General features: G+C 45.7%; 1 protein-coding gene across 1 annotated transcript in view; it reads left to right on the plus strand.

The window, feature by feature from the left end:
* The window catches only part of epg5 (ectopic P-granules autophagy protein 5 homolog (C. elegans)), a 29,066-nt gene that overhangs the window by 5,586 nt on the left and 10,754 nt on the right, over positions 1-12,726 (plus strand). Inside the window, exons 8-32 of the mRNA XM_012863473.3 lie at positions 352-460; positions 1,342-1,456; positions 2,604-2,754; positions 2,853-3,014; positions 3,099-3,256; positions 3,475-3,626; positions 4,890-5,030; positions 5,180-5,341; positions 5,434-5,556; positions 5,644-5,906; positions 5,987-6,127; positions 6,217-6,361; positions 7,164-7,361; positions 7,478-7,585; positions 7,669-7,791; positions 9,234-9,400; positions 9,488-9,724; positions 9,804-9,927; positions 10,028-10,172; positions 10,464-10,635; positions 10,725-10,887; positions 10,965-11,107; positions 11,222-11,378; positions 11,639-11,833; positions 11,932-12,145. Of these exons, the coding sequence (XP_012718927.2) occupies positions 352-460; positions 1,342-1,456; positions 2,604-2,754; positions 2,853-3,014; positions 3,099-3,256; positions 3,475-3,626; positions 4,890-5,030; positions 5,180-5,341; positions 5,434-5,556; positions 5,644-5,906; positions 5,987-6,127; positions 6,217-6,361; positions 7,164-7,361; positions 7,478-7,585; positions 7,669-7,791; positions 9,234-9,400; positions 9,488-9,724; positions 9,804-9,927; positions 10,028-10,172; positions 10,464-10,635; positions 10,725-10,887; positions 10,965-11,107; positions 11,222-11,378; positions 11,639-11,833; positions 11,932-12,145 (3,968 nt within the window). The remainder of the gene's footprint in view (positions 1-351; positions 461-1,341; positions 1,457-2,603; positions 2,755-2,852; positions 3,015-3,098; positions 3,257-3,474; positions 3,627-4,889; positions 5,031-5,179; positions 5,342-5,433; positions 5,557-5,643; positions 5,907-5,986; positions 6,128-6,216; positions 6,362-7,163; positions 7,362-7,477; positions 7,586-7,668; positions 7,792-9,233; positions 9,401-9,487; positions 9,725-9,803; positions 9,928-10,027; positions 10,173-10,463; positions 10,636-10,724; positions 10,888-10,964; positions 11,108-11,221; positions 11,379-11,638; positions 11,834-11,931; positions 12,146-12,726) is intronic.

The following is a 12,726-nucleotide window of genomic DNA, read 5'->3' on the forward strand; positions in this document are numbered from 1 at the left end:
TATTGTTGTTGTTGTTATTTTAAAATTACAAGCATGTTTCTTTTTTTTTATTTAAATGCCTGATACCCATAACAGGTTAGAAACCAGATGGTGATATCATATTTGGGTTTGTTTGTGAGATGATATCAATGTAAATAATAGTGTTAGACGGGCAGATGATATTTCATAACATTGATCGCATCGATCGGAAATTGTAACAGACTTTGTAATATCGCCAAATATCATATCGTTACCCAAACAAATGGATATGACATCATATCGTCATAAAGCTTGGTGATTTACATTCCTACTATGAATGTGTGTTAGTTTTACTCCTCTGACCCCTGACCAGTTGGCTGTTTGTTTTTACAGACACCGCGCAGAGTTTCTGGGTCATATGAAGCCCTGTGAGAGCCAGAGCTCAGCAGCTTCAGGACCCGAGTCTGGAAACTGGACCCTCGTTGATGAAGGTGGAGAGGAGGTGACTGTTTATCTAACACTTTTTAGCAGAAAACCAGTTTGTGCAGGAAAAATATCTAAACAAGAGTGGCTGTCGTAAAATGTAACAGTAGTTTCTCAATATATTTTTATGGACATTGTAGGCTTTGCACTGAATAAATTTAAATAGATAAATGTAATACGCTTTTTAGCGTATTATGATGCAGTTACATCTACAGGCTGCTTGTGTTTGTAGAAGGGTTGTCAAAGAGGGGTTTAGAATTTGCAAACTGGGATTTTTCTAAACAGAATATTTTAATGTTTGTTCTGAAGATCTGAGTCACATTTAAAACCGCAGAGAAAATCAACCCCTGCGACCCCTTAAATGCCAGTCGTTTAAACCAAGAGCTGCCAGCGCTAATCACTGCTTGACAGCAAGCCACTGCAAAAACAGAACTAGAAATAAGTAAAATATTCTTAAAATGAGTGTATTTGTCCTTGTTTTGAGCAGGTAAATAAGACTATTTGCCAATGGAATAAGATTTTTAAAATAGGAACAATTCATCTCCATCTTCTTATTTCAAGTGCAGGATTTCTAATTATCTTATTTTAGGGGTCAAAATACTCATTCCATTGGCAGATAATCCATTTTACCTACTCAAATCAAGGATAAATACACTAACTTTAAGAAAATTTTACTTATTTTTAGATCCATTTTTGCAGTAAGATATGTATTTATCATGTATTTATTTCTATAATGTTTTTTTTACATGTACACCGCTATTAGCATGTTAAAGACAAGCGAGGACCCTGTGCTTTTCTTCTTTCTGTGAAAAGATAAACAGTGTCAGACGAAGCTTCTTCAGAGCTTTCACACATAAATGAAATATCGAGTCTCTGATCTTTTATTTTGACGGTGTTCAGGACGAGGATCCAGAGAGCAGCTGGCTGCTGCTCTGTGAGGAAGATCTCATCTCCCTGCTGAGCCAGTTCCCCTTCCAGCAGCTCTACTCAAACATGCTGGGGATGAGCAAACAGGGTATGAAGCTCATCGCTCCTGTGCAGCTCGTGTTTGGATACATCACCACATCATCACATACACGTATCATTAGTATGATCGCCATGTTAATTTGGGGCTTTTAAACTGTTCTTTTTCCAGTATGAAGCAATATCACAGCAGTCAGCTTCAGTGGTTTTAAAGACAAGACGTAGCTGCACATGTTTGAGCATATTGTGGATTCTCTCTAACCCATTTCTTATCAGACGTGGTAGAGTTCAGTGAGATGGTTTTGGTTGGTCCATTAATCTTCAATAAAGCTGAGTTCAGGGCCATGTCACAAGCTTGCTATGATCATTTCCAAACCACTTTCTGGTTGTCTTGGGAGTATTATCCTGTTGGAAGAGCCAAGTGTGTTGAAGTTTCGACCATCTGTCCCAACCCACGGCCATCATATGAACGGATTGAGTAGGATGTTCTGCAAAGACGTCGTATAACTAAGAAGCTGTAACAGTAAGAAAACTAAAGATTCAGCTTTTCCAGGAGTCACGGTGAGACTTTCAAACCTTTGAACACTGTACCAGCTGTCAAGCACGGCGGTGGCAGCATCATGCTGTAAATCCCTGGCACAAGCACATCATTACAGTTAAAGTAATGAAGAAAGGGGAATGTTTTGTAATTTTTCAGCTTAATCAAGACTACGTTCCAACAGAAGAATGAAACACTCATCTGAACGTTGTTATTTGAATAAAATAAGCCTCTGGGATGGATTTAGCAGAGCCTCGACCCGGTTGAAAAGCTGTGAACTGGGCTTAGAAGCTGGATGCGGATCAGGAAACCAACCAAATTAAAGTAGCTCAATCAATTCTGACAAGAAGGGCAGGAAAATAGCTTGTTTGGGTGCAACTTGCTGAGACCTCTGTTCAAATATGTGGACGTATATATTTAAGCATGTTTGTATGATATTCTCTGTGGATTGGACAGGAGCCACGGTAAATTCAAACTTGTGCAGCTAATTAAAACAACCGTTGAAGTTATTTGTTGAATATTCATCTCGCCCTGGGAAAAGACAAGATCAAATGCGTCAATAAAACCCTGCAGTGACTCTGCAGACGACGAGTTCATTCAAGGTTTCTGAGCAGCGCTGTTGCCACTGATTACATGAGCTGACACGCCGCTCTGCCTCCAGGTGTCTACGAGCCTCAGGCCTGCTCCAGTCAGAAGATGATGCGGGTCTTTGCCTTTGCGTCCTCGCTCATCGAAATTCTCGCCCTGGGCCTCCAAACCTACAACAGAGCGCGTTACAGGCAGCTCGTCAAACGCATAGGACACATCATCCGGTCGGTGCAAGTGTCAGAGGAGTTCATTATCCTTCTGGTGAGCGATGGCGTCGGGAATCACGATAGCTGAAGTGTTTTGTGTCCCCTGTGTCCGTCAGAATGACGGTGTGTTACGTCAGTGACCACTGGGCCCAGTTTGTGAGCGTGACCGACGCCGGAGGGTCCGGCTCCCACGTGCACTCGTTAACGCTGGAAAAACTGCAGCTGGAATACGATCACCTCTTCCTCAGAGCCGTCTTACACGTCCTCAGAAACAAAAGGTGAGAGAAGCCGTCCTTCTGTTTCTCCTCCCAGCTTGGAAACTTGTTATTTAGCTTCTATTTCTTGTGTTTCTCCTCTCGCAGGTTGGGCATTTGGTTGTTTATGTCTGAGATGCCCTATGGGACTCTGTCCAGCTCTATGCTTTGGAAGGTCCTTTATGTCATGCAGTGTGCAGAAACAGCAGGACTAGAAACGCTCAACACCGCTGGCGACACGCAGTCCTGCATTCAGGCTCTCAGAGGTATTATTACAGCCGCAGCTCAGGCTGTGACCTCTCCAAACCCTGTTGTCTTTAAAGACCACACGCTTTATGTTAACACTTCAGAACAGCCACGCCGTTTTCTTTTTCACACTCTACTCTGAATGCATTTTGCACTTCTGCTGCCGAGGTATTTGAAAAGCGATGTCATCCGTGTCGACCTGAATAATCATCGTGATGTTTTTTGTATCTCGTGGCAGACCCGAAGCACCAGGAGAAATTTGAGGGGTGGCTGGGTGAAGTGAACAGCTCTGACGGCATCGCCCTGCTCACCGCGCTGGCCCACATGGCCACGCCCACTCAGCACTTTGACCCCGCCTTCATCACCACCATAACTCTGCTCATTTACCAGGTGTGAAGGAGATTCGTAATAAAATGGAAAGTTAAGCCAGTTAAACGCAATTAAGGGTCCGTTTAGAAGGTAAACAAGTTGGTATTTTGCGTACAGATGTGAATACATAACGTGCCATGGGAAAGTATACGAGGCCCTTAAACTTGTCCGTATTTAGTCAAAATTACCACAACAAACTGCACGTCGCTCAGGGTGTATATATTTAACCCTTTGTACATCATGAGACCAAATTTCCTGCCTAATCTTTGAAGAACTGCTCAGTCTGCTTTAGTTGGAGAACATGATTCCTTCGAGAATGATCCTGAATTTAGCAACTTTCATCCTCCCAACGACCCGGACCAGCTGCAACAAAACCATCCCCACATCATGAATCTGCCACCATCATGTGGTGTGTTCACGGTGAAATTAATCTCTTCAGCTATTGATAGATTGTTTAGCTGAAGTCAAATCTTGGATGGAACAAAACTTTCTTCACCTTAATCAAAGTAAAACTCAAGTTATATTATTTGGTCAGAGTCTTCACACTACAAATCCAGATCTGATTCTTGGTTCTTTAGCTCTGTTTTGTCAGACCTCTGCTAGGAATCTTGATTTTACTTTTACGTGTAGCTGCACGGCCACATCTTTGTAGGTTGGCAGCAGTTTACTCTCTCCACTGTCAGATAACGGATTTAACAGCGCTCTGTTAATTGTTCCAAGCTTGGGATATCCAAAACATACCGCCACAGGTCTGATGATACGATTACAAAATTGATTAAGTGCGCTTATGGACCGTCCTGTGCTGGAACATGGTGTTCCTCACGGTCGAATAGAAAAGCTTGTCACAATCTGGAAACCACGTGTCGTTTTCCTTCCTCTTTACAAACCCGCACTGCTTTTTGTTGGTTTATCACAGGAAATATAAATGAAATCCATTAAAGTTTGTGATTCTAACATGATAAAGATGTGAAAAATCTCAATGGCTTGTGAAAAAAGGCACATTAACAGGGTCTGGTTCAAAGACTGGTCGTGAGGGGGAAAACAGACCTTTATGTGCTTGTTAAATATTAACATATCCTCTTTTCCAAGAATGCCTGAGATAATTCTAGCTGTAAAATAACCATTCTAATCTATATTTACCAACAGTGAGCATCTAATCTGTTTTCTACTCGCGTCGGGTACAATTGATCAAATTCTTAAGCCTGAACTGCACAACTGATTAATTATAAAATGTTTTCTCTCAGAATCTCCTCCTTTAACTTGCCTTTTCTTGGTTTTCCTCAGGTGTCCTATGTTAGTTTGTCCACCAGAGAAACTTACTCTAAGGTGGGGAGGGAGCTGCTGGCTGCCATAGCAGCAGCCCATCCCTATATTATCTCCGTTCTCCTGGAGAGACTGAGAGACACCATCCAGACTGTAGGAATGGTTAGTTCCTCTGTTCTCCGACTGCAAGTGGAAGATTAATAATTTAGTTGCTTCAAATATATTTGACAGAATTATATTAAGTGAATAAAAACATTTGATATGTGTCCAATTAAGTTCCACTGACTAGTTTTTTGTCCTGTGCGCTTTAGGTGGCGCTGTACTTGTGCAAGGAGCTTCCTCTGAGTCTGTGGAAGCCGCAGAGGGAGGAAATATCCCAGATCGGAGCCTGGCTGCTCCAGAACCCGCTGCCTGCAGTGGAGAACCGACTGGCTTGTGTTATCCTGGAGGGTCTGAACTGGGGTTACGCTCAGGTCTGTTACCACCTGTGCTGCGTTTGGTATTTCTGACAACCTGTCGGGAGTTTAGAAACGTCTACAATGTTTTTGTTCGTTTTATTGTGCAGGACGGCTCTTTGGCGCTGCCGTCTGTCCTCCACAGCGAGGTGGCTCTGCTGGTGGCCGAAGCCTATCAGAAATACCTCACGGACAAACCGTACAGCGGCCTCATATCCGAGGGAATCAAACAGGTTGAGCTGGCCCTCTTTTCTCACGCACAGCTTGAACTAAATTGGTTTCCTGTTTCCAAAGTTTTCTCCTTTGTTCTCTGCCTCTAGGTGTCGTATCTAGCCAGCGTTCTCCGCCTGGGCGTGTCTCCAGAAGCATCCTTCAGTCAGTGGGCGTGGCAGCTGCTGCTGAGGCTGAAGCTCCACGGAAATGCCCAGAACCCTAAAGGTGGCTGGACGGTCCCGGCCTTGGCCTCCAACCCACCTCCAGAACTCACACATGCTCCCAGCATGCACTCTGTTCTCAGGGCTGTAAAAGCTGGGCTCCCTATTGGCTGCTACCTGTCTCTTGCCATGACAACAGTGGGACACAGGTTTGTTCTCAATAGACGTTGTGATATTGACTTTTTTAGGAGTTGAATTAGTTGTAATTTTGTATAATTTATCGTTCCAGTCTGGAAAACTTCTGCACGGATGGAGTTGAGCTGCTAAAAAGCCTGATTCAGTCTCGTTACCTGAGAGCTGCTGTGCATCTGCTGGATAACATCCTGCCCCCCACCTACCCTCTGAGCTTTTACCTGCTGAACAACTCTCAGTAAGTTAGGAAAGTCGGTCCTCCACCATGCGGAGGCTGCATCTTCTCCCAAACTAACATCTTTTGCTGCCTCTGTTGTTTTCTGCCAGCTTTGTAAGCTGCATCCAGCTCTTCTTGCAGTACGACAGCGTGTGTCCCCAAGGTGTGACACAGCAGGTCACGCACCGGGTGGCGCCGCTGCTCACAGGAACCAACTACGGGGACAACGTCCGTCTGCTGAACAGCATGATCCAGGTACATCTTTATGGCTCACATAACGCGCCAGGAAACAAGCAATTAATATTAAAATGTCATTTTTTGAGCATATGTAGCATTTTTACCCTAAATTCCCTCTTGTGTACCCAATTATTTGTTGTATAACCATTTGACCCTGAGAAAACAACTTTATTTATAAAGCGCTTTAAAAACAACATCGTTGACCAAAGTGCTGTACACCAATTAAAACAAATAAAATGCACAAATACCCTTGCCAGCTCTAGCAAGCAAAATTACAGTGAAGCTATGACCAATTAATAACAAATCTGAGTAATAAAATTAATAAAATAGATAGAAATCCTAAAATAAAAATATGTGATAAAAATCAAACTAAATCAAATCAAATAAAATTCTCAAACTGAGTTAAAAGCCAAGGAGAAATAATGTGTTTTAAGAGAAGACTTAAAAACAGCAAGTGAGTCAGACCGTCTGATTTGCAGCGGCAGCCTGTTCCAGCTTAGGGGCAGCAACTGAAAACGCTTGTTTACCTCTTAAATAATCATAAGCTTGAAAAAAAAAAATGAAATTTACGCACTCTATGAAAACAGCTTTGCATAGAGGATGAATTATTTGCGCTGTTTCTGGATGGACGTCTTGTGCCAGCGTAAAATCAAAGAAAGGGAAGCATAACATTTAGGTTTTATGGTCTAAATCTTTCTCTGATCTTTCCCCGGATAAAAAAAAAAAAAAAAATCATAACGAGGGTGTTGGATATTTCAGGGGGAAAATGAAGGATCCTTTATCCCTAAAACGTTGAGGATGTTTCCTGCTCTTCCCTCAGAGTCATGTGGTGGAGAGCTCCCGGCCCGGCCGAGTCGGTGCCGCCGCCGTGTTGGAGTTCTGGGTGGGAATCCTGACTCAGCAGAATCTGTGGTATCGTGACAAAACGGTGCTGTTCCTCATGGACCAGATCTGCTGTGCTGCCTTTGTTCACCACCAGGAAGAATGCGTGCAGAAGCTCCTGTACCAGCAGCATAAGGTAATTCAGGTGATTTCAGGGATTCTCGTGGGTCTAAAAGCCGTTAACTGTCTCTATCTGGCTTAAAACCTGCAACATTTATCTTTGAGCGTCATCTGTTAATGTGCTTTACGCAGAATGCGCTGGGTTACCATGGAGACCGGGGTCTGCTCTCCTCTCTGGTCGGCTGGATCGCTGGCAACGCCACGCCGTCCTTCGTCGAGGGCCAGTCCCTGAGTGGAGAAGTAAGGATTCCCGCAGCAGCAAGCCATGCAGGTGCTTTACGTGCTGTCGGTCCCGGTCGTGACCGCGCTGCTGTCTGCTGCAGGTTTGGTTTGCGTGGCTCGTCCTGAACACGGAGGGCCTGTTTGAGGAGGAGTCTCAGCTGAGGCGCTGTGTTGAGAATGAGCTGCTGTCAGAGCCCGGCGTCTCCCCGGATCAGGCCTTGAAGGTAGAAACGCGCTGGAAGGTTCTAGTTTTTGAAGTGTTTATTGTACAGCTGGGGTTTGTAGTTTATTTCACTCTGTAGTTTACGTTAATCTGTAGTTTACTTTAGTTGTAGTTTACACTGCAGCACCGCTGAGAACTGACGCTCCAACGTTTACATACATTTATCATTAATTAGGATTTATTCTGGACTTTCTCTCATACACAAAGGGGCATAAACAGACTGTCAAATATACACATGCATCTTCACTACTATTTTATTTAATGTATTTTAACTATTGAACCTTTTAACTGTAAACCCCATCATGGCATAATTCTGGCTAGAAACATGATCACTCCTCTTATCAGAAATGGTAGTGCTCATGCTCCTCAGTTGTTTTCTGGGCACCGACCTGACTTTCAATCGTAGGCCATGAATTTTAACAGTTAAACTGTTTCAAAGCCAGTTTTAATGTATGTTTTTGTGTTATTAAAACACCCTAGTATGTCCATGTTTTAATTATGTTGTTGCTGAATTGAGGTTAGGTTGAAGCAGAACATTTTCTTCAAGCTTGAAGGTGTCAGTTTAGAAGCAGCCATCATTTCTTGGTTTTGACTCTCTCCATGTTGTTTGGACGACGATGCTGGTGTTCTAGCACACTCCAGGTTTATGAAGAGCTCCTCCATTGCTTTCTTAGGTTAGCTCTGACCATCCAAACCAATTCACCTTCATCTGAGGCCGACCATTTGGCTCAAATAGTTTCTACCTGGACACGTTTAAAACTGTCTTTAGGAATGGGAAGAGCGGATAAACATTCATTTACCAGACCCAGACCTTGGCTATGTACAAAACGTATCAACTGCATTCAAAATGTTGACGTAGACCAGAAGAGCCACGCAAATTAAATTAACTCTGCCAACTCTGGTAAGTATAGCGCTCCAATATCCAGCCTGAATTATGCCAACGATGGCAACAGAAAGCTTGCCAACTCAGGTTCAAACAAGTATTAGTAGGGGTGTATGCATATATTTGAGCCTGGATCCACAATTTTTGAACTTCTGCACCTAATTCATGTTTAGAAAATTTAGTAGAAGTTGCATTTTGTATCGTCATTTCTCTCTGGAAGCTCAAAATGAATCAAAGTGAATGACGCTCATGGCTCTAATGAACAAAAGGAAACGTTTGACCAGCTCCGTCCCTTTGGAGACAGAGATAACAGCCAGAGATGCAGAACTTTGCAGATAGCTTGCTTGTGGTCTTTTGAGGGGATCCAGACCTGTAGAACCGGACTACAGTGAAGCAGACTGAAGCCAAAAGAGCTTGAACATCTCTTGATGGGGACCAGAAGGAAAATATCAACGTATTGGAGATGTATACTCTACTGTTTTTACTGAGCCATTTGGCGTCATGATGGTGTGTGTGAAAACCTGAGGTACGTGAAAAGAGTGTTTCTGTGTCGGAGCTAGAAGGCGCAGCAGAGGCTGAAGTTGCCCGTAGCGCCGTCTCTGCACCGGCTTCAGGTTTATCGCTGGGCTAGCCAGGCCTTGGCCACGCCACCAGACCACATCCTCCTTCCCCTCATCTGGCAGAAGTTCCTGCAGCTGTATCTCAGACAGCCCGGACCAGAGTATGGGTAAGATCAATTTTCATTTGAGGAAAAAAAAAAAAACCTGCGAAGAGCGTAAAGACCAAAGATTTCTGTTTACTGGTTGCCCACCAGGCTCGCCGCCGGAGGATGCATCGGCAGAAGGTTCTTCCAGACGTCTTCTCACGCTGCTCTGCTGAAAGATCTGAGGCAGAGGATACAGGAGGTGTCTGACTTCCACCATACAGCCAGCCAGGCTCTCAGGGTGCCCCCACCACAGAAACCTCCTCCTGAGAGCCAGGAGGACCAAAGCCCCAACAATCCTCAGCCACCTTTCCTCGCCTCGCCCCAGCTCCACTCAGAACTCGTTAGGTCAGCTCCTGACGATGAGTGTAACCCGTGTCGTTTTAACGCTGTTGCACTAGTTAATCTACCGATCGTTTGCCTGCAGGCTGTTTGGTGTGTTCGCTTTGTGGTTGGACAACGAGACTCTGCAGAAGCAGGAGGTGTACCTTCCCTCTCTTCCACCAGAGTACGAGCCTCACAGACTGGCAAAGGTCATGCAGCGGCAGCAGGTCGGCGAGCTTTCGTGTTCGGGTTGGAGGAGTAAAAAAAAACAGTGACTCTGCAGAAGCTGTCGTTATTTTTCGGTTTTAACCGGACGCTTTGTTGTAGGAGCTGTGGCTGGAGTACGTGGATCAGGAGCGTCTGCAGTACGATGAGCGGGAGGTGTTGTCTCTGTGGGAGAAGGTGCAGAGCGAGCCAACGTTCCTGCAGACCCAGAACCTGGGCTTCACTGACTACACCAGCCTGAGCAATGGTATGACTCTGCTGAGTCCATCAAAAGTATGAGCTATGCGTGTCAGTAGGCATGCAGGGTTCACAGATATTTTTACAGTTTTATTTCAAAGCGTTTCCACCCACGCTTTGATGTACCCACGCATTCGTCTTGTCTCTCCATCCAGCCAGCCGTCCGTCCATCCATAAATCACTCCAGATAATCCATCGAGTCGTTCATTCATCTAGCCATGCTGTTAATACCTGAATATGTGAATAAATGTGCACTGAAACACCTGTTTGACACCTATCCTCTGTGTGTCTGTGGATCCAGCACGAGAGCGCATCATGTCCAACCTGGAGAAGCACCCGGTTCCCCTTCCGGCTCCTGAGCTCCAGGAGCTTCAGGCTCCCGTGGCTGAGGTTCCCCCCACCTGCCTCACTGACTCTAGAGCTTCTGCTAAACTCTTACAGCGGGACCTCGGCGTTTTACAGGACCAGGCCAGGTACGTGCCTAGGAACAACATTAAAGGTGCGCTCGCTTTGCGCCTCGATGCACCCCTCGTTTCTAAAAGACTTCCCCCATTGTTGTCAGGGTCGCGGTCGCACGCGAAGCACAGCAGGTGGCGATGGAGCAAGAGCTGTTGGAGGGTCTTCCTTTGCTCTTCAAGAACCGGCCAGAGCAAGTCAGCATGGCCCTGGAGTGCAAAGGGAAGGGAGGGCAGCCGTGTCAGGGAGCGGCCAACATCACCGTCACGGTACGGCCCTCCGCAGTGTGAGGAAAATCACACGTTAGAGGTCCCAGTTACTAAATGTCCTCACTGCATCTGTGCAGTGTGAGCGGGTCCAGAGGCAGGAGGCGGTGCACAGCCAGATGACGTCGCTGCGTCGGGACATCAAGAAGCTGCAGACCGACGCCATGGCTCCGCCCCCTCAGAGCCTGGCGCAAGCTGCGGTTCACACCGAGAACTTCATCACGTCAGTAAAAAAACACGCCCCCCCCCTTTACTCCACACGTCAACAATAAATGCGTTAGGGGCAATTGATGGATGTCGTTTAAAAGAGACGTCTAACTGCGTATTTATTTTTCAGGGCTCTGGTGAATATCTATAAAGCACAGAAATCTCCAGCAGTGCAGCAGGTCGGTGTGTCCGCCTTTTACCAGGTGGTCTCCTTTGTGTGCGAGGACACCCTGCGACACCCGCCAACACGGCAGTACCTGTCATCCTGCGTGGAGATACTGGGACAGGTGTGTCTACTCACCCAGACTCCCGCGGCAGACACACACACTAAAACCAGCGGCGTGTCTCTCGTTGGCATGCTGTTGGGCAAATGGAGGCTCTGGAAAGTCTGCTTCCTGGAGCCTGGGGAGAACAACATGCTTCCTCTGTCACTCCAAGACAGGACAGAGCTGGGAAGAACCGGAGTAACTCTGTTCACCTTCTTTCCTCCCCAGCGAGGTTTTCTCTTGAGCTTAAATTCATAACTGTGGTTTTTTTTGGTGTGCAGGTTTTTATCCAGGGCAATGCAAAGGAGTGCGGCCGTGTCCTGAAAGCCATCCTAGAGCAGAGGCTCCTTTGTCCCCTCATTTCCCCTTTCTTCACTCCAAACGCAGCTCCGGATCAGTTTGTCTTCCTCTACCAAGACGTGGTGACGTCCCTTCACCCCGACACGGCTGACGTCATTTTCATGCTGCTCACCAAGGTCGGCGCGCGCGCGCACCTGCACTGAAAACAGAAACGCTGCAGACGCACCACACACATACGCTTAACCCCCCTCGGCCTGTCCGTCTCCTCCTCCAGTTCGATTTGTCCCACTGGTTGACCGAGGCGCACCCGGTGTTTTCGGAGCGAGCTCGTCTGCTGGAGCTGGTCCACGGAGCTCTGTGCGTCTGCGGCCGAGACCCCGAGCCAGAACTCCTCACGCCGTTCCACCTCTTTGCCAAACACTGGACCTTGCTTTTACGCCACCATTTCCCCGACCTTTACAGCGACTGCCTGCGTCTGCTAATGACCAGTGAGTTTAGTCCTGTTCAGTTACACTTTCATGCTTCTGCCTCTGTAGAATACATTTTCGCTCCCCCTAAAACAGAGACTTCAGTAAAGTTAGAAAGATATTCACAGATTCAGCTTTTCCCGATCAATAACTCATCTGCGGATGATTTATTCTACAAAACAGACACCTCTCTGCAACCACAGCAAGGCAGACAATGAGCTACAACTGTAGTTTCCTCAAAACGTTACTCCTATCGCGCTGGGAGAATCACATTGGACCCAATGCAGAGCTCGCTGCTCCGCAGATGCTTAGGGACCGTCTGCAAGTTGCTACACCAGAAAAATAACCAGAGAGAAATATTAAAAAGCGTCACCAAGGAGAGGTGGATTATTATCAAATCCATTTCATATGTATCTGATCTCATGTATATCATACCACATTTATTGGATTCGAAAATAATACTTTTTGGAGGAGTTTCCCAGCCTAAATGACAAATGGCACCTCTATTTTATTATTAGAATAAGTATAAAATGAGCAATGACTACACTATAGATCATTGTAGTGCCACAAAACTTGTAGTATACATAGATAACCTCATCTAG

Source organism: Fundulus heteroclitus, chromosome 12, assembly GCF_011125445.2.
Source record: "Fundulus heteroclitus isolate FHET01 chromosome 12, MU-UCD_Fhet_4.1, whole genome shotgun sequence".
NCBI lineage: Eukaryota > Metazoa > Chordata > Actinopteri > Cyprinodontiformes > Fundulidae > Fundulus > Fundulus heteroclitus.